At 51.1% G+C, this 19,606-nt stretch overlaps 1 protein-coding gene across 1 annotated transcript; it reads right to left on the bottom strand.

Moving 5' to 3' along the window:
* Window positions 1-12,464: 12,464 nt before the first annotated feature.
* On the bottom strand, window positions 12,465-18,104 carry BMP4 (bone morphogenetic protein 4). The gene is made up of 3 exons (XM_072986870.2): window positions 17,703-18,104; window positions 15,790-16,229; window positions 12,465-13,596 (listed from the first exon to the last, which is right to left on the bottom strand). Exons 2-3 carry the CDS (start codon window positions 16,220-16,222, stop codon window positions 12,605-12,607), a joined length of 1,425 nt encoding a protein of 474 aa, XP_072842971.2. The 5' UTR covers window positions 16,223-16,229; window positions 17,703-18,104; the 3' UTR covers window positions 12,465-12,604.
* Window positions 18,105-19,606: the final 1,502 nt, after the last annotated feature.

Raw genomic sequence — 19,606 nt, 5'->3', positions numbered from 1 at the left:
ACTTGAAAAAGGAGAGCCTTCAACCTTTAAAAACTTTTGAAATTATGGTGATTCTATTTATTTCTTCATTCCTTTTTGCATACTTTAGTGGATAATAAGCATACCCAAAGCAGGGTATAGACAGAAAGAGCCATTTCACTTTTTGAAAAATGAAAGGACAAAGGAAGTGACGGGCCGGGGGAGATGGCTGGGCACGAGGCCCACCTATTAGATCCGTCTGACCAACTTCAGAGCTTGACGGCAGGAAACTCCCCTCCAGAAATCTTCTTGCAAGATTCAACCCCTCACATGTTGGACTTGTCTTCCATTCCTGTTCTGTGTTCTCCAGATCTGTACAGATGAAAGAAAGAAAGAAAGAAAGAAAGAAAGAAGAAAGAAAGAAAGAAAAGAAAGAAAGAAAGAAAGAAAGAAAGGAAGGAAGGAAGGAAGGGGAAGGAAGGAAGGAAGGAAGGAAGGAAGAGAAGAAGAGAAAAAGAAAAGAAAGAAAGAAAGGAAAGAAAGAAAGAAAGAGAAAGAAAGAAAGAAAGAAAGAAAGAAAGAAAGAAAGAAAGAAAGAAGCTGGTTGGGAAGGAAGGAAGAAAGAAAGAAAGCAGCCAGTTGAGAAGGAAGGAAGGAAGGAAGGAAGGAAGGAAGGAAGGAAGGAAGGAAGGAAGAAAGAAAGAAAGAAAGAAAGAAAGAAAAGAAAGAAAGAAAGAAAGAAAGAAAGAAAGAAAGAAAGAAAGAAGCTGGTTGGGAAGGAAGGAAGAAAGAAAGAAAGCAGCCAGTTGAGAAGGAAGGAAGGAAGGAAGGAAGGAAGGAAGGAAGGAAGGAAGGAAGGAAGGAAGGAAGGAAGAAAGAAAGAAAGAAAGAAAGAAAGAAAGAAAGAAAGAAAGAAAGAAAAGAAAGAAAGAAAAAGAAAGAAAGAAAGAAAGAAAGAAAGAAAGAAAGAAAGAAAAAGAAATTTGCAGATTTCTGGTCTTTAATTAGAATGTACCCCACACCGCAGACAATGAAAGCGGAAACTCAGCTATCATGACATGAAATCAGGGTCGTACTTCTGTCGCGGCAGCCTCCAGCGTTGACCAAGCCTTATATAACACTGTCATCAACAACCCACAGCCTGTGTCGGGCTGTGATGGTTTGGGACTGCGGAACTGAGGAAAAGTCACAATATGGGTTTGTGCAAGGTGCAGGACTTCAAAGGAGGCTGGTTCGCCTCAAGCTCGCGAGGCACTGATTCCCAACCATGGGTCCCCAGATGTTCTTGGCCCAAAACTCCCAAAATCCTCAAGTCCAAAGTGTTATTATTAACCTAGTTAACCGTTACTCCCTCTCTTGTAACAAGGGTTTAATTGTTGCCTTTCCAAGAGTAACACAGTAAGCATGATCAACACAATCTTTTTGGTGTGGTTTTCAGTTCTGTTCCAGAACTACATACTAACTCAATGAATAAATAACATCTTTCTAGGAACATTTTAAATCCCGTTTTAGAGGATTTTGAGCAGAGTGTGTTAAATGTCTTGACATCATGTTATAGGCTGCCCCACCTGCCACTGATAAAAGAAAAGTGTAAGGCAAAAGCTATCCAAAGGTAACAAGTAATGTGAATAATGCAAAGCAATGTACAAAAATTAATCGTAAAATAGATGCCGTCGAAACACAGAATCATAGAAAAATGGGAGTCAGAAGGGCCCCGAGGCCATCAATGAGTAATGATTTTGAATTATTTGGGGCCAGGGGTCTGTGACAAGGCTTGTAAGAGTACAGTGTCATGTAGTGAACAGAGTGACAAAGTAACACAGTTGTCAGGAGACCCGAGTTCGAATTCCCAATCAGCCATAGAAACTCTCTAGATAGAAGGTGACCCCAGTGAAAAACCACTCCTTATATATCTCATCTCTGTTGTAAACCACCCAGAGTGGTCCTGGCTGCTGGATGGGTGGTATAGAAATCAAATAAATCATCATCATCATCATCCTATCCCTTAAAAACCCTATGAGGGTCATTGCACAGTGATGGGACTTGATGGCGTACAACACCAACATGCCAACAAATAAAAGTAACTTTCCAGGCTCAGAAATTGCACAAGAAACCAGGTGGCTTTATTTCCACGGGAGGGGGGGGATTGTCTTCCTGGACGGAGCCCTTGGCAAATGGCTTCCAAGCTGACCTCTTTCTTTCTTTCTTTCTTTCTTTCTTTTTCTTTCTTTCTTTCTTTCTTTCTTTCTTTCTTTCTTTCTTTTCTTTCTTTCTTTCTTTTTCTTTCTTTCTTTCTTTCTTTCTTTCTTTCTTTCTTCTTCCTTCCTTCCTTCCTTCCTTCCTTCCTTCCTTCCTTCTTTCTTTCTTTCTTTCTTCTTTCTTTTCTTCTTTCTTCTTTCTTTTCTTTCTTTCTTTCTTTCTTTCTTTCTTTCTTTCTTTCTTTCTTTCTTTCTTTCTTTTTCTTTCTTTCTTTCTTTCTTTCTTTCTTTCTTTCTTTCTTTCTTTCTTTCTTTCTTCCTTCCTTCCTTCCTTCCTTCTTCTTTCTTTCTTTCTTTCTTTCTTTCTTTTTCTTTCTTTCTTTCTTTCTTTCTTTCTTTCTTTCTTTCTTTCTTTCTTTCTTTCTTTCTTTCTTTCTTTCTTTCTTTCTTTTTCTTTCTTTCTTTCTTTCTTTCTTTCTTTCTTTCTTTCTTCCTTCCTTCCTTCCTTCCTTCCTTCCTTCCTTCCTTCCTTCCTTCCTTCCTTCCTTCCTTCCTTCCTTCCTTCCTTCAGCCCAGCCTCGCATTTTAAAAAGCCCCAACAGGCAAGTGGAAACTGACAAAACCGAGCGGGCCGGAGGGAGCAGAAGCCCCATAGAAGGCCTGCTCCAGAACCCACACTGTGCACAGCAGGACAGATGACATGGGGAGAGGAAAAGAGCCCAAACCCCCTCTCTTCCCCCCCACACGCACTTTCTTTTTTTCTGCAAAAAAAGGAGGTTTTTGCAAAGTGCAACGGGGTGTGTGTGTGTGGGTGTTTGTTTTTGCCTTGGGCTCTCATCGCTTCTTTCCACCTGCACTCTCCAGGGAGAGGAGGCTTCTGGCAACCCTTCCCCATCTATTTTTATTGGTTTCAACTAAGCTGCCCTTTTGGAGTCTCGAGAGAGCTCCTCTGAGGAAAAACAACAAGTGCCCCGCCAATTCCCTCCCTCCCCTTCAAAAAGACACACACACACACACACACACACACACACACACACACACACCAAAATAACTCATGCTGAGATAGATAGATAGATAGATAGATAGATAGATAGATAGATAGATAGATAGATAGATAGATAGATAGATAGATAGATAGATAGATAGATAGATAGATAGATAGATAGATAGATAGATAGATAGATAGATAGATAGATAGATAGATAGATAGATAGATAGATAGATAGATAGATAGATAGATAGATAGATAGATAGATAGATAGATAGATAGATATTGACTGGCCAGTTCTTTTTCACCTTTATCATATGAGGAAGGAAGGAAGGAAGGAAGGAAGGAAGGAAGGAAGGAAGGAAGGAAGGAAGGAAGGAAGGAAGGAAGGAAGGAAGGAAGGGGATTTCCTCAGCACGGGCAAGGGTAGCCAATTAAACACAGCAAGCACCTGTGTTGATCCCAACAAAAACAACAAAGCACCTTCTAGCACCTCTTTGGATTTATTTATTTGGTTTCTGGATTTAGGAACTCCAGCCTAATTCTTCAGATGCCTTCTTCAAACTAGCCCGTTGACCATAACACAAACTCCAACATCCACACAGGATAATGCCGGTTTTTAGGGCTCCCCAAAAGGCACAAAGCAACATGCAAACTTTCGAGAGCACAGACACCGGAAACGCTAATTTGCCAGAAGAGTCTATAGAGCGTGCATATGCGCCATGGCCTTGAAGCAGAACAGCGACCGCTACTTGCGATGTTGCTCCCTCTGAAGTCCTAAAATGCCCAACAATGTTCAGTTTTAATTTACCTGTTGAAAACTTAATACCTCTTTATGCAAGCCTTGGTATTATAATTCAACCTACCCTCCGTTTCGTAGGCTGTATGAATACCGTCTTTTGCTGATTTGTATATAAACACATTATATGTTGGGTTTTACTGTCACATATGGCTTTGAAAGCTTCCGCTCTAAGTAGCATATGTCGACACAGTGCAATGCTTAGTGCCAGATTGGGATCTGAGAGACCTGGGTTCAAATCCACACATTCCATGAAATTCATACAATGGCCATAAATCAGTCCCATGTTTTCCACTGGACCAACTCCCTAAGTTTCTTGAGAATATAACATTGGAAGAGGGTCACATAAGCTAGTTTGATCTCACTGGAAGAACAGTGGGAATTTTAAAAAGAAACAAATAAGTTATGTTTGTATGTGTGTGTAGAATAATAGTTCACAGCTCATTGGGTCTGCCTTACAAAACTAACCAGTACCTTGCTGGACCATATACCACTACCCTACATGTGTTTCTCTGGCACCATCCTGCGATTTTTGGTTCCTATGCAGCTGCGCCTAGCAATAGGGTGCCCTGAAAACACCAAACCAGCTTCTTTTAAGAAGATCCTCGTGGTGCAGTGGTTAAACTGCTGTTGTTGCTGTTTAGTCGTTAAGTCATGTCCGACTCTTCGTGACCCCATGGGCGAGAGCACGCCAGGCCCTCCTGTCTTCCACTGCCTCCTGGAGTTGTGTCAAATTCATGTTGGTCGCTTCAATGACATTTTCCAACCATCTCGTTCCTCTGCCGTCCCCTTCTCCTCTTGCCTTCACTCTTTCCCAACATCAGGATCTTTTCCAGGGAGTCTTCTCTTCTCATGAGATGGCCAAGGTATTGGAGCCTCAGCTTCAGGATCTGTCCTTCCAGTGACCACTCAGGGTTGATTTCCTTTAGAATGGATAGGTTTGTTCTCTTTGCAGTCCAGGGGACTCTCAAAAGTCTCCTCCAGCACCACAATTCAAAAGCATCCACTCTTCGGCGGTCAGCCTTCTTTATGGTCCAGCTCTCACTGGACTGCTGTCACCAAAGCTCTGCTCACGACCCGGGGTTCAATCCCAGGTAGCCGGCTCAAGGTTCACTCAACCTTCCATCCTTCTAAGGTTGGTAAAATGAGTACCCAGCTCACGGGGGGGGGGGGGGAGCAATGTGTAGCCTGCATCATTAACTTATAAACCGCCCAGAGAGTGCTTGAAGCGCTATGGGCAGTCTATAAGCAGCACACTTTGCTTTTTTGCTTCAGAATTCAGCTGCCCCCTAAACAACCATCTGATTCCAAATGAATTATCCTTGGAACCTCAATTAGAATTCCCTTTCCCATCGAAGCCATGCGCACGGAGACATTGAGGCCACTGGCTAGCCCCCAAAGGGTGTCCCGGACAGCCTTTGGAAGGCAGGCAGCTTGAACCCTCGCTCTTTCTGTGCCTGTTTGGGACAGCTGAAAGAGATAGGTGTGAGTCTTGCCCTCCACCCTGCTGGCCCAGATCCATCGCCAGCGGCCAGCTCAGATCAAGGGGCAGCCCAACCCTCCCGCCCACCCTGTAGTCAGCTGTGGTTTCTGAGTGTGCCCAATGGCACCGGGCCGGTAATTGCGGGTTTTTGTTTTCTTAACAGGAGACGTGATGAGAAAATCCACCTAAAGCAACTTCTCCAAGCAATGCCCATCTGCTTATCCCTCTCCCTTTCCTCTTCATAGGCAAAGCAGTAGAGCATCTTGTTTTAATTTAAAGAAAGGGGAGGAGTTCCTGCCTTCCATTTCACACCTGGCATACCTTTTCTGCCCCTCCCCCATGTTCCACTGCCCCCAAACCTTTCCTGGTCTACTTCCTTCTGATCTCAGACCCACCTGGAAAATAACACTGAGGGGGATGGGCTACCGCGGCAGAGGTGAGGTCAGGGTGGTTTTGGCACCTCTCTCACCTGTGTGCACCCCCTTTTGATTTTTAGATTCAACGTCATCCTCTTGGATGGGCTTCTGCGCAGGGCCCGGGCATTTGCTCTGCAGGGAGAGGGTCACACGTTTGATCCCTTGATTTCCAGATCAGGCAGGGAAGGACCCCTTTGGTAAATCCTCGTCCACAACCAGGTGGACTGGTGTCTGTAAAGATTAGGAGTTACATTTTTAGACTGCAGTTTTTAATCCCCTGGATGCTCTTAAGACCACCATTCCCATAAGCCTCAAGCCAGCCGAGCCAGTAATGGGGGACGATGGGAATGGCAGTCCAGAAATACACAAAGGACGCCAAGTGACTCTTCCAGCCTAGACAAACCAATGGCTGGACTTAGGATAAAGGCAGCTTCTATGTCCCACAGTTTTTTAAGCAGAGACAGATGCTTGCCACCGTTGTCTGCCCTCGCCACTCCCAAGTGTCCACACTGGTCGGGCAATTCTGGGAATATCTGCCAGCGGTGGTCCAAAAAAGCTCTTGAGAAGCAGCCCTCAGCCCTATGTGAAGTGCGAGTGAGCTCCAGAAAACAACACCCTCAAACAATAATTTTCTGGCACGGAGTCTACCTTTCCCTTTTCTCCTAAACTCATGTCCATGCTCCATTATTGTTATTTAGCCGGTTGCATACACACAGTGTTTGCACAGTGAGAGATTTTACTTTCTTGGGCTCCATGATCACTGCAGATGGGGCAGCAGCCACGAAATTAAAAGACGCCTGCTTCTTGGGAGGAAAGCGATGACAAACCGAGACAAAAAAGCAGAGACTTCACCTTGCCGACAAAAGTCCGCTTAGTCAAAGGTATGGTTTTTCCTGTAGCGATGTATGGAAGCGAGAGCTGGACCATAAAGAAGGCTGACCGCCGAAGAATGGATGCTTTTGAATTGTGGTGCTGGAGGAGGCTCTTGAGAGTCCCCTGGACTGCAAGGAGAACAAACCTATCCGTTCTGAAGGAAATCAACCCTGAGTGCTGACTGGAAGGACAGATCCTGAAGCTGAGGCTCCAATACTTTGGCCATCTCATGAGGAGAGAAGACTCCCTAGAAAAGATCCTGATGTTGGGAAAGTGTGAAGGCAAGAGGAGAAGGGGAAGACAGAGGACGTGAGATGGTTGGACAGGGTCATCGAAGCGACCAAGATGAAATTGACCCAACTCTGGGAGGCAGTGGAAGACAGGAGGGCCTGGCCTGCTCTGGTTCATGGGGTCACGAAGAGTCAGACACAACTTAATGACTAAACAACAAATACACACACAGCACTTTGCGAAAAGAGTAGTTCGACAAGGTCCCTGCCCCAAGGGGCTTACAGTCTAAAACAGACAGAATGGAGCAACAGAGGAAGGGAAGCCATGTGGGAAGTGCTCAGCAAGGGGATAAGAGATTGTGTCCCTTGGCCCTCCTTCACTTGCTTTCAATGAAATGTGAGGAGCCGAGAGAAAATCCGGAGGGCGTCACATCATCTCCCGAGTATGGAGAGCCTTTGAATTAGGGGGGCCTTCAGCATGTCCTGCCATTAATGGCCCTGCTTAGCTCTTGCCGCCTAACCCTCATTACCTGGACAGAAAACCATTTTCCAAAATTGCATGAATTATGGGGAAATTTTCTGAACTTCAGCAAGAATTCCAATATGTTGACGGTTGGCAGCTTCTTAGGCTTGGGGTTATTTAAGGTAAGGCTTTCATCTTGTACCCCCTGATCACAAGTGTGGATTTCACATGCACCCCTCCCCAAACAGGACCAACTCAAGAGGTCCTCAGACACACACACCCCCGAGTATTTTGATGCACACAAAAAACAGCGTAAAGCTTCTTCTCTCTCTTTTAAAATGTCTCAACACGTTTCACTGGCTGTGGCAAAGAAATTCATTTACAGCAGAAAGCAACCGATTTGTATCCTGGCCATTTCTTGTCCGTTTAAAAAAGTTTTTTTTTAAAAAAAAAAGTGCACAGCATGCGGCTGAAGCGGGAAGACAACCTTTACAACTCTTCAGGCGAGACTTTCTGTGGAACGTCAAGCTTGCAGGCCTAGGTTTGAGTGTATTCCATTAAAAGAAACCCAAAGATATGTCCCAGGAATCAAAAGATCCTGGTTGAGATTCAAGGAAACAAGGGAGGTGCTCTTTCAGTGACAGGAAACAAAGTAGGAAATCTCACCTCTAGAACATACTCTTGTCAAAGTACAGACCCTCATTAGACACATCCAGAAATGGAGCCAGCGATGCTGACTTGTATCCACTCACAAGACCTGGCAGTTTTTGATTTTCCACCAGCGACAGGTCTTTTGCAAAGCTACAAGGTCTCAATCCACCAATCATTCAGGACTAGGTTCCTGTGAGGTGACCCTGGGAAATAACTCAAGGCACTATGAAGTTGGTAAAGGCTGTTCGTTACTGAGAGCAAGGCGGCTGCAGAAGGCCGTGGAAGACCAAAGAGGACCGGGGGGGGGGGGGGACACAACGGGTTGGTTGTGACAACCAAAGTACTGTACAAAGTGATTGGGCAAAGGCCACCAACGTTTTGAAGGTGAGGACAAGATGCTGGCACAGGATCCAGAAGTGGAGAGGAAGCCGGTGTCGAGAGTTAAGGAGAGGTGAGAATGAGGGTTGGCCACAGACCCAGACACTGAACGGACATAAGCAGAGGAAGGTGAAGCCATTGATACCCAAGCTAGCTGGTTCTTGAACGTTCAACAAGTCAATCTCTGAAGGGCATTAATGATTCCACTGCCTTTGAGTCTCAAATGAGCAGCTTAGCAAGAGCACGATCAAGCAGAACCATGGGCGGCCCCCGTTATCTTCCTAACATGAGGTGATGAGCCTCACCCTTTATATTCCCAAGACTGGGCACTTTCTAGGCCTGGACCCTCTGCATCATTTCTGTCTGGCAGAGGTGAGCTTTCCAAAGGGACGTCGGACTACAGAACCCATTTTCCCCCAGCCAACGGTGAGGAAGGCAGGGAGGCGCAGCCCAACCACATGGCCCCCCCGGCCCCCGCTGCATACTGTAGCTCAGTGGTTTGGAGCCCCTGGCTGTTTCAGGGTCAGGAGTTCAATCATAGAAGCCTAGAAGGATGGAGTCGGAAGGGGGACTCTAAGGTTTATTGTGTCCCAACCCTCTGCTCAAGGCAGGAGCCCAAATCTGAGCAGATCGAACGGAGGGTGGCCGAACCGATGGTTGATTCTCCACTGTACTTCCTGGGAGAAGAGCCAGCCAGGGTCGCCTTTGGCGAGCTTCGCAGATGCAGAAGAAAGGGCGAGCAAAAATCACCTCAGAGTACTTTATACAGTGGTGCCTCGCTAGATGATAATTCGTTCCACTGAAATCGCTGTTTAGCAAAATCATCAAGCGAAAAGCATTTCCCCATTGGAATGCATTGAAACCTGTTTAATGCATTCCAGTGGGGAAGAATCGTCGTCTAGCGAAGATCGGCCATAGGAAAGCCGCTTTGCGAACCGCCGATCAGCTGTTTAAATCACTGTCTTGAGAAGCTTAGGCCCCGAAAACACCTGTTTGCGAGCGCGGAGGGAGCTGTCAAAATCGTCATCTAGCGAAAATCGGTTTGCAAAGCAGGGTCCAGCGAAATTCCGCCATAGGAATCACTGTTTGGCGAATCGCTACAGCGATCACAAAAAGCCAATGTCTAGCGAAAAAACTGTCATGCGGGGTAATTGTCTAGCGAGGCACCACTGTAACTCTACGCTTATACTTTATAACTAGAAAGCACCGAGAATAGTCACTAACAGAATCCCCCTTGATGGCGTGCAATAATTGATTAGGATGGTGCATTCAATGAGAAAGGTCTCCACGGATCATGCGCACAGGAGTGAGAAAAATAACAGCGCTCGGGCACACGTCCTCCATGCACAGCCCACTGAGCTCAGCCAGGTATGAAATCTCACTTGCTATGCTTTTGACTTTATCTATTCCCCTCCTCTCTCTCTCTCAATCCCCTCCCCTGTTTCTGGACAAGTGATTTTTAAAGACAGCAAATTTAAACTCCAAATAGCCCTTCATTTTCCCCGAGATCCTCTCTCGAGGCTTTTGAAATCCCACCCACCCCCCTCTTTCTGGGGACATCCTAATTGCCAGATATGATCTTCAAAGCCTCTGGGGCGCGCTTTGAAGCAAAGCTAAAGAGCTGTCCACATCACTTTTTCTCCTCCCAAATGTTAATAGCTTTGAAGCCTGGGGGCAAGAGCAGAAAAAGGGGGGGGGGGGGAGTTTAAATAAAATAAGAAGAGAAGCAATAGATAAATAAAATTAAAATAAAAGGTGCTGCAGGCTTCAGCCTTATCCTTCCCCAGGTAAATCCTGGGACCCTTTTCAATTGCACCAGCCCTCTGGTTTCTTGCCCCCCCCCCACTCCTCCCTTGCCCTCTGTTTTTGTGAAGACACTTCAAACGGTCAGTAGGGGTGGGGTCCAATTTGGTTTGTTACCTCTCCTGCCTGGGGCAAAAAGAGAGAAACACCAACCCAGGAAGATCTGAAGAGAGTCTGTGAAGATTCCCGTTCATCCAGAGGTGGTCAACTTCCAGATAATCTCTTCCCCCCAAGCTGGGTGAGTGGCACCCATTCAAGATAAGTTTGGCTGCACAACTTCCAGGCCTTGGTTTTAGTGGCATGTGACACATGCTCCTGAGCATGTGCAGAGCATCCCCACCCGCCACTGTAAGGCAATCACAAGTGGGCCACCCAGCCCGGTGGAGGGTGGGGAGAGAGAGAGAGAGAAATGCTTTACAACGCTGGAGAAGAGGACACCAACGGTCAAGCATGCGGCCATCCCAGAAACGATCAGAGTCAGAAGTGACTTTTTTTGGATCGCAACCGCCTGATGCCCCCACCCAACCTTTTAATTGCTGGAACGCCCCATATCCCCCCACCCCAGCCAGCACATCCTGTGTTCGAGGAGTTCCCATCCAAACGGGCACACCTTTTACAAATTCTGCAAACTAAACAGCCAATAATGTACACCATAATGAGGCAGATGCGCTACAAGGGAAGGAGAATGGATACAGTGTTCTAGCCATGGAAGGGAGCTAAAACAAGCATCTTTTAAAAGGACACACCAAGCCCACTTCTACACACACACACACACACACACACAGAGAGAGAGAGAGAGAGAGAGAGAGAGAGAGAGAGAGAGAGAGAGAAGCTTAAGTTGGAGACATACTGAATGTAAACAGGAAAAGCTGGCCACCCACAGCACACTTAAGGTGAAGAAATCCTTGGATTTTCGCCCGGGGCAACCCAATCTGCCATCAGTTAAGCACAAAGCAATGATCAGTGGTTTTTCTGGATTTTTTAAAAAGAAAGGTATGAGGGAAACAAATAAGGAGCTGCGACATTAAATCAAGCCTGAACCCTTCTTAGAAGCAAACAATTAAAAAAAAAACTATTGGAAAATGTGGAAGGCAGCAGGAAAAGAGGAAGAATGAATGCAAGATGGACTGACTCCCTAAAGAAACCACAACCTTGAGTTTGCAAGATCTGTGAGCAGAGCTGATGAGCGCAGGGCAATTTGGTGATCGCTCCTTCTTAGGGGCTGCTGTTAAGTCAGAATTGACTTGATGACACATAATTATTTATATTAATCAAGGTACGGCCAAAATTCACATTTTGGAAAGGAAAGGAATTGAATTTTAAAAGTTAAGGAAAACCATAATCCCGGCCATTCTCACAATTCATCACAAGTTTAGGCCTGAACTGGGGGGGGGGGGAGAGAGATTTTTGTAAAAAGTCCATTTCGAAACCAGAAAAGCACAATGAGATTTGGTGTTCTCTAACTGTTTACACAGAGCAGGTAAGACACCAAAATTCCCCTTTTGTTTGGTTTGGGCTGATCAGTCAAAGCAAGAATGAAAATCCCAATAGATACCTCTAAAAAATAAATGCTGCCCGGAAGGCACGCAGACCCAGGAAGGGAAGGCTGCATTTCTAGGAGAGGAGAAGGAAAACTAGCTTTAACCATTCCTAAAATCCCACCCACAAAAGGACGAGAGAAGGCCAGAAGCAATGAAGACAATCGGGAAAAGCAAGAAAAGGACAGGGAGGGGAGGGGGGTGCGCTTATTATTTGGAACGTGAATGGCCTGGAGGAAAGGAACAGAAAGAAAGGGGGGAAAATTAAGAGAGATCCCTCCCTAGCCGCATCCTGCCAGAACCCAGGGATTCTAGAAAGCCATGCCTTGCATTTCCTTTGAAAACACCGACTCGCTTTTATTGATTGGATTCTTTTTTTACCTTTTAATACGTCGTTATAAATATACTTTGTCAAAATATATGATCCTTATTGTCAAAACATTTTTGCACATAAAAGTCATAAATAAGGAAGGTCAAGGTGAGCGGGCGGAGGGGCTTTCTCTTTTTAATCATTGTCATTAGGATTGGGGCTTGGCTGGCGGGCCAAGGTAAAGGTGGGTGAGCCTGGGGTGGGGGTGGGGGGGTCTGGCACGCACCCCTCGGGAGATTCGCCCCCCCAGGCCAGCAGCTGGAGCAGGTGGGGGGGTCCGTCCTTGCCCGGGCACCCCCTCTCCGCATAGGGGAAGGGAAAGCGCAAAAGTCGAAGACCAAGGGGGGAGCCACCTCTCCAGGTGTGTTTCCTGCCCTCCCCGTCGGGGGCTTTCTCCGCGCGGGTCTCTGGAGGGGCTCCGCCGCGTGTGGGGGGTGCCGTCCACTCCCGCCTCCCCTACCGGCACCCGCAGCCTTCCACCACCATCTCCTGGTAGTTCTTGAGCACCACCTTGTCGTACTCGTCCAGGTAGAGCATGGAGATGGCGCTCAGCTCGGTGGGGACGCAGCACGCCTTGGGGATGGTGCCGTTGACCGAGTTGACCAGGGTCTGGACGATGGCGTGGTTGGTGGAGTTGAGGTGGTCGGCCAAGGGGAAGGGGCAGTCCCCGTGGCAGTAGAAGGCCTGGTAGCCCGGCGGGGCCACGATCCAGTCGTTCCAGCCCACGTCGCTGAAGTCCACGTAGAGCGCGTGGCGGCGGCAGTGGCGCTTGCTCTTGCGCGCCGGGCGGGAGGGCGAGGAGGACCCGGCCCCCGACGGCTGCTTGGCGCTGCGCTTGGCCCGCCGCTGCCGGGGGCGGGGGCGCCGTCGTCGGTGGGGGCGGCGGCGGCGGCCCCGGCGGACCAGGAGAGCCTGGCCGCGCCCGTCGTGGCTGAAGGTGACCAGCAAGGGCCGGAGGCGCGCCCACTCGCCGGCGGCCAGGCGCTTCCCCGACGGCGGCGGGGGCACCGAGCGGCTGGCGCGCACGTGGCGGCCCTGCTGCGTCCGCGCCGGGTGCAGGTGCACCGCCTCGACGGCCAGGCCGTGGTTGGGCTGCCCGCCCGCCGTCCAGCGCCGCACCGCCGGGCTCACGTCGAAGCTCTCCCAGCGGCTCACGTTGTGGTGCACCAGGCGGGTGTCCAGCAGGCGCGTGGCCCAGGCGCCGCCGGCCAGCGGCCGCAGCACCTCGTAGACGTTGATCCGGTGCAGGGACCGCCGCCACGACGGCTCCGCCGCCGCTCCTCCTTCCTCCTCCTCCTCTTCCTCCTCTTCGTCGTCGGGGATCTGCTCTCGGAAAAGGCGCAGCTCCGCCGACGTGACGGCCTCGCCCGGCGGGACGCTGCTCAAGTTGAAGACGTAGCGGAAGCGGGGCGGCTGGCTCGCCGGGCCCGGCATGGCCTCCAAGTGCTCTGGAGCGAGACGGGGAGGGGGGAGGGGAAGGCCGGAGGGGGGGAGGGGCAGGATCGGGAGGAGAAACACGGGTTAGCCGGACTGGGGCAACCGGGGACGGTCCCGAAGCGCCCGGACGAGCGCGCCGTCGGGCGAGGCCCGTCAAAATCAGGCGGAGGGGAGGGGAGGGGAGGCGGCGCAGATCGGGCCGCGATCCTCCCTCCCCCCCCCCCGCGCGCCGCTTTGCTCTCCCGGCCCACACGCCCCCCCCTTTTTTTTTTGGTCTGTTTCTGCGAAGGCTTGTTCCCATCCATCGACCCCCGAGAAGGGGGTCCGAAGCCGACGTGCCTCGCAAGGCAGCCGCGCAACCCGATCCTACACCGGGAAGACAGAGCCGGCCTCCAAGCCCTTGGGATGTGCGCGGACCTCGAGCATTCGACGCGCAGGGAGTAAATCCGACTAAACCCGTGGAGGGGGCCGCATTCGGCGTTTCTCCTGCACAGGACCGCGATCCTGAACGGCCAAGCCCTCCGCTGCGCGGCGGAGACTGAGGTCGGCTTCCACGGGCGGGAGCGATCCTCCACCCACCCCCCACCCCCGCTGCCTTCCGCGCTGCTGCTCCGTCCAGCTCCAAGCCCACTTTTGGATGGGTACCGATCCAGAGTGCTCAGCCCTAGTCCCGATCCTTCCACCATTCTTTATCATTGGAGGGGTCCGTTCCGCGCCATCCACCGCAGGCCGAGCGTGCGGCGGAAGAAAGTCCAAGGAAGGTGAGGGGTTTCGGATCAGCCAGGGAAGTGGTTGGTCCTCAGTTCGCCCCTCGGCCCCCTCCCCTCCTTGCCACGACCCCCTTCCTTGGCCCGTTCTTCCTCTGGCAGGGGGACCTTTCCTCCTCCACCTCTAGGCACCCTCCCCCTCCAACTCTCAACACACAGACAGGCAGGCTAAGAACAGGTAAAAGGGGGTGGGGAGGGGATCTGAGGGCGTCTCTGGGGGAGACAGGAGAGGAACCGGCTTGCACAGCTTTCAAGACCATGTGCCACTGTCAGATAGCGGTCCAGGAGCAACACATCTTCTCTAGATGATGGGATATGTATGCTGATGGAGAACATCAGCCCCACCCGAAATCCTGGCTGAGCATCCTGGGGGCCCGAAAGGGAGACGCCCCCCCACACACACACACCGGAGACTCCTTGGGCTGGATAGCACCCTTCGATTTAACTTGCACCCGCTTCCCAGTGGGCAAGACCCGGCCAGCAGCAGGGTCAGCTTGGGTCTCTCTTGTTTTTTCTGGAAGGGGGTGGTGGGTGGGCTTCATTTTTCTCCACCAGCTCATCATTGGGGGTCGGGAAGGGAGGAGAAGCTTGGCAGCTGGGAGTAGCAAAACCGGAGCAGCATCTGGCACATCTGGTGTGGCTACGACCCCATGGAGGTGCTCCAATTGTGCTCCCCCAAGCCTTTAGGCCACCACAGCGAGGTCTACCCGGGCACCGGGAGGTGCCCTACCAACCATCACTGATTTGTGCGCCTCCTTCACCAGTGTCTCCAGTCTCCCCCCCCCCCGTGGCTCTCACGTCTTCCTCCCCTCCCTCTTCAAAGCAATGGGAGCCTCTGAAAACCGGGGGGGGGGGGGAGAGGGAGGGATCAAAGGCCACAGAGGAAAGAACCCCAAACAAGGGGGCAAGGGTGGTTTGTCCAGCCAGCTCCCCCCCCCATCCTTAAGGCCCGGAAAGCGTGCAAACAAGGTTTTCCACAGTTGAATCTTGGATGCGGGGCAGGATGTTTACTAAAAAGTAATTCCTAAATGCGGGCGGTTGTCTCTGATATTAAAATGTCAAACATCTACCCTACACACACGCTGTAAAGTTCTTTTAAAAATCTCACCTTCTTCCTCTTGTTTATCAGACTTTTTCAAAAAAATAAATCTAATGATTAAATGTTTCCAAGAGCTAGGAAAAGTGTCCGCCCCCCTTTTATTTCTCCCCCCCCCCTTTTTATTTTATTTTTCCCTGCCTTTGTTCCCAGGGGAACAAAGGCAGCTTGGTTAGGAAGTTCCGGGAGCCATGCGCCAAAGGAAGGGAGGGAAGAAACGGGAAGGAGAGAAGACGGGGAATCTTTCCTAAGTGGTTTCCTTGAGCAAGCACATGGGCGGGCGGGCGGGCGCGCGCAGGGCACGGGCTGGCGGGTTCCCCCTTCCCAGTCTAGAGGCCAACCTTCGTGGTGGAAGCTCCTCACGGTGTTGGCCCGGCTGGTGGATTTCTCGGGATACTGAAGGTGCAGATCGTGAAGGTTTTCCTCCTCTTCCCCGGACTGGAGGCGGTAGAGATCCAGCATGTAGGAGGGGATGACAGCCGCCGGGCTGGGTTGGGGCCGCCGTCGGAGCCCGAACATCTGGAGGAGGGTAGCCTCGAACCCGCGGAGGAGGTCATGGTTTGGCAAGGCGGCGCGGCGCGGCGGCGGGGGTCCCAGGGCCCCTTGGCGGGCTCCCTCTTCTCCCCTGGCGCCTTGTCGCGGTTGCTGTTGCTGCAGATCTCCGGGCACCTTCTTCTTGCCAGTCTCGGCGGGTATCAAGCTGGCCCGATTGGTACCTCCGAGCAGCAACTGGCATAATAAGATGACCATCAGCATACGGTTACCAGGCGTCATGGTGTCTCTGGGGAGGGGAGGAGAGCAGGAAGGAGGGGAGGGGGAGCAAGAGAGGGAGAAGAAGCAAACAAACAAGCAAGATTGGTCCAAGAGGATCCAGGCGAGAAAGAAAAGAAAAATCCCATAATTTTTTTTTTGCGCCTGCCTTTTAGGAAGGCACGCAAACACACACACACACACAACCGGCGGAGAAGTGGTCAGCAAAATGGAGGGAGGGCAGAGGCATCCGGTGGGCAAACCGTCCCCCCCCCCCCAATAATAAAACCTCTCCTTTTCTTCTGTGTCTTTAGGACCAGCGTGGGCAAACATGCAGCCGTGCAAAAAAAAAAAAAAAGTTTGCCTTTGCACAGGCGCGGGCGTGCGCAGGCAACTTTTCCACACTTTTGGGGTTTGTTTGCAAAGTTGCAGAGTGGTCGGTGAGCCTAATTTGCTTGCACAGTGTCCCTGTGAAAAATGGAACATTTCCATTTGTGTGTGTGTGTGTGTGCGTGTGTGTGTGTGTTTTCTCCCCGGGGGAAAAATGGACATCTTCGGAAATGTTACATTTCTATTCCCTGTATCTTAAAACAATGCGTTTCCTTCTTCTGGATGCCTCGCCTCCCGCCTGGTTCCCGCATACCTACGCTCTCAGGCAGAGGCTTCTTGCCGTTCGCTCTTTTTCGCCCCACTTCGCAAAACTCCAGTCCCTCAACAATTAACTATTTCCCCCTTTTAAAAAAAGCAAATAATTTCTCCCCAAAAGCACGTGGCGGGGACACTACTGCGGATGCACCGGGATCATTGTTGACCCAGCTTCCCTGCTTTTAAAGAAAAGGGGGGGAAAAGACCCTCCTATCCGCCTGGAAAACGCTTTTTCAAGCCAACCGGGGATTCGGGTCGCAAACCGCCCCGGGTGCCAGTTGCCAACCAGTGGATTCCCGGGCACGTCGCAATCGGGGCTTCGTGGGGAAGGCTGGAGCGCCTCTACGGCTTAAATGCCTGCTGGATCGCGGAGGAGGGGGAAACCTGGCCCTCCCGGGTGCCCTGAAGGCTTGTTTGTGGACAAAACGTTCCGCGCACGAAGGAAGGAGAAAGCGATGGTTGGTCATCTCTCCCCGACCCAAGGAAAAAAGGAGCGTGCCTGATTTTAGGCACATTTAACTGGGAAGCAAGTCCCGTTTCGCTTCGTGGGGCTTTTACTCGAGTAAAAGCGGGCAGGACGGCAACCCTCAAAACAGCCCCTAAACTGGGAGCGATTTGTTTCACCCGGCGAAGGAACTACTGGGAGGGGGGGAGTTGAGAATCCGCAACTACAAAAAAGTTTGGCTTGTTTTCCTCCCTCTCTCTCTCTCTCTCTGTCCGTCCGTCTCGTGTGTGAGTGACACACGCACGGACCCGAGCTTGGGATGGTCCTGTTCAGTTTGACGCGTCAGGCTCAGCTTTTGCTGTCCAGCCCGGGAGGGGGGGGGGGGCGAGCAACGCACGGGGAAGGTCTACTCACTGTCCGAAAGCAAGGCAGATAGAAACAGTCCATGGTTCTCGGCCGCCAGCGTGGAGCAGGAGCAGGGCCCGTGGAAAACGCTCTCTCGCGCGCGCGCCGCTCCGCCGTCCGACCGACTCGCGACCAAGGCGTCCGTGGGGGAGGACAGAGAGCGAGCGGGTGCGGCGCTGGCGCGCGCGCGTGTATGTATGTGTGTGTGTGTGCGTCTCTCTCTCTCTCTCTCTCTCCCTCCGGGACGGGGCGCGCGTGGATACGGGGGTCTGCCCTCTCTCTTGCTCGCTGGCCCGCTGCTGCTCCAGGTGGCGTCTTCACGCAAGACGGGAGAGCGATCGGGAAATGAATATATTGGAATATAATGAAACTCGCGAGCAGCCTGCCGCCTGCTTTTCTTCCAGCCTGGGGAGCGAGTCACGTGCATTCGAGCCTGTCAATCAGAAGAGGCCCAAGCCCCGCCCCTCCGCCCCTCTTCTGTCTCTCTCTCTCTCTCTCTCTCTTCCCCCCCCCCAACCCACCCCCTCGGATTTCCAAAGGACGCCCCACCTCTCCGGCCGCTTGTCAAGTTCTCCAGATCGCTTTGCTCGCTCTTTCTTCCGTCCTTTCTTTCTTTCTTTCAAAGCGGCGAACGCCGTTGGGAACCGCGGAGCCTTCCCGCTTGAAGCGGGAGTCTTGCCCGCAGCTCCGTGCGCGACCCTTTCAGACGTTCGTTGCAAGCACGCCCCAATTGCGCTGTAAATGTTTTCCTTCTGGGAGGGCAGAAGATCGCCTTCGCCGGCTTTCTAGAGTTGGGGAGAACCGGGGTGGGGATTTACAGAGTGCGGGGAGGAAACTGGTGTGGACTACAATTCCCAGAATCCCCCCTCCCCACCCCACCCCAGCGCAGTCCACCTTTCCAGGCTGTCCTATATGGGCACATCATGAGGCGTCAGGGTTCACTGGGCAAGACTGTAATGGCAGGAAAGTTGGAAGGCAGCAGGAAAAGAGGAAGACGGAATATGAGATAGACTGACTCCCTCAAGGAAACCACAGGCTTTTGAGTTTACCTGTGCTGAACAGGTAAACTCCTGTTGAGGACAGGATATATTGGAGATCGCTCATCCTGGGGTCACCATAACTCAGGAGGTTGGCTGGACGGCACGTAACACCACCACTGAGATGGGCTTTCTTGTCAAGACTTTCCTTTTTTTCCCCTTGCCATTGTTTTAGACACCTCTTTGCAGGTCTCCTTAATGTCAGTCGTTCTCTGCTGAACCTCTCAATGTAACACCCCTAGATGCCTTAAACCTCTGGATGCTGAAGCCGTTGGGGATTTATGCCCCTTGCACTCCGGTCCAGCACAAGGTCCAGCACCGATGGAGGCAGAGCGCCAGAAGGGCAGGAGGGGGGGTGTCTTCACGGGGGGGGAGCCATGGAGGGGGCATCCAGAGGTAGAGCAGAGAAGGGACCCCACGTAGGGTCCTGATCCTGGAGAAGGACATCCCAGCCATTCAGATCTAGCCAGGGGGTCCCTTTTGAAGGAGCCGTCCCTCAAGGAGGTAAGAAGGACAGCTGGTAGGCAAAGGGCCTTTTCGGCAGCTGCCCCCAGACTATGGAACGCCCTCCCGAGTCAATTTCGTCTGGCGCCAACGCTCATGACGTTTTAGCGCTCGGGCCACGGACCGGCGTCGGGCCGCGGACTGGGGGTTGGGGATCTCTGTGTTAAGGTGTTTCTTCCATGGCGTGGGCACGTCATCAAAAAAAGAGCAAATATGCTAGTTCCTTGAGAAATTGTGCAAGTATATGCAGATTTAATCAAGAAATTAACCAAACTTCCAGTGGCTAGGAACTCAAAGTTCTTCAGCCGAGCTGCGGACCAGTAATGTCTCACCTCATGAAAGACTATATGGAATGGGATTTAGTGTTTCGCA

This window comes from Pogona vitticeps, chromosome 1, assembly GCF_051106095.1.
Source record: "Pogona vitticeps strain Pit_001003342236 chromosome 1, PviZW2.1, whole genome shotgun sequence".
In the NCBI taxonomy this organism is placed as follows: Eukaryota; Metazoa; Chordata; class Lepidosauria; order Squamata; family Agamidae; genus Pogona; species Pogona vitticeps.
This window is presented reverse-complemented; position numbering and strand designations above follow the sequence as displayed.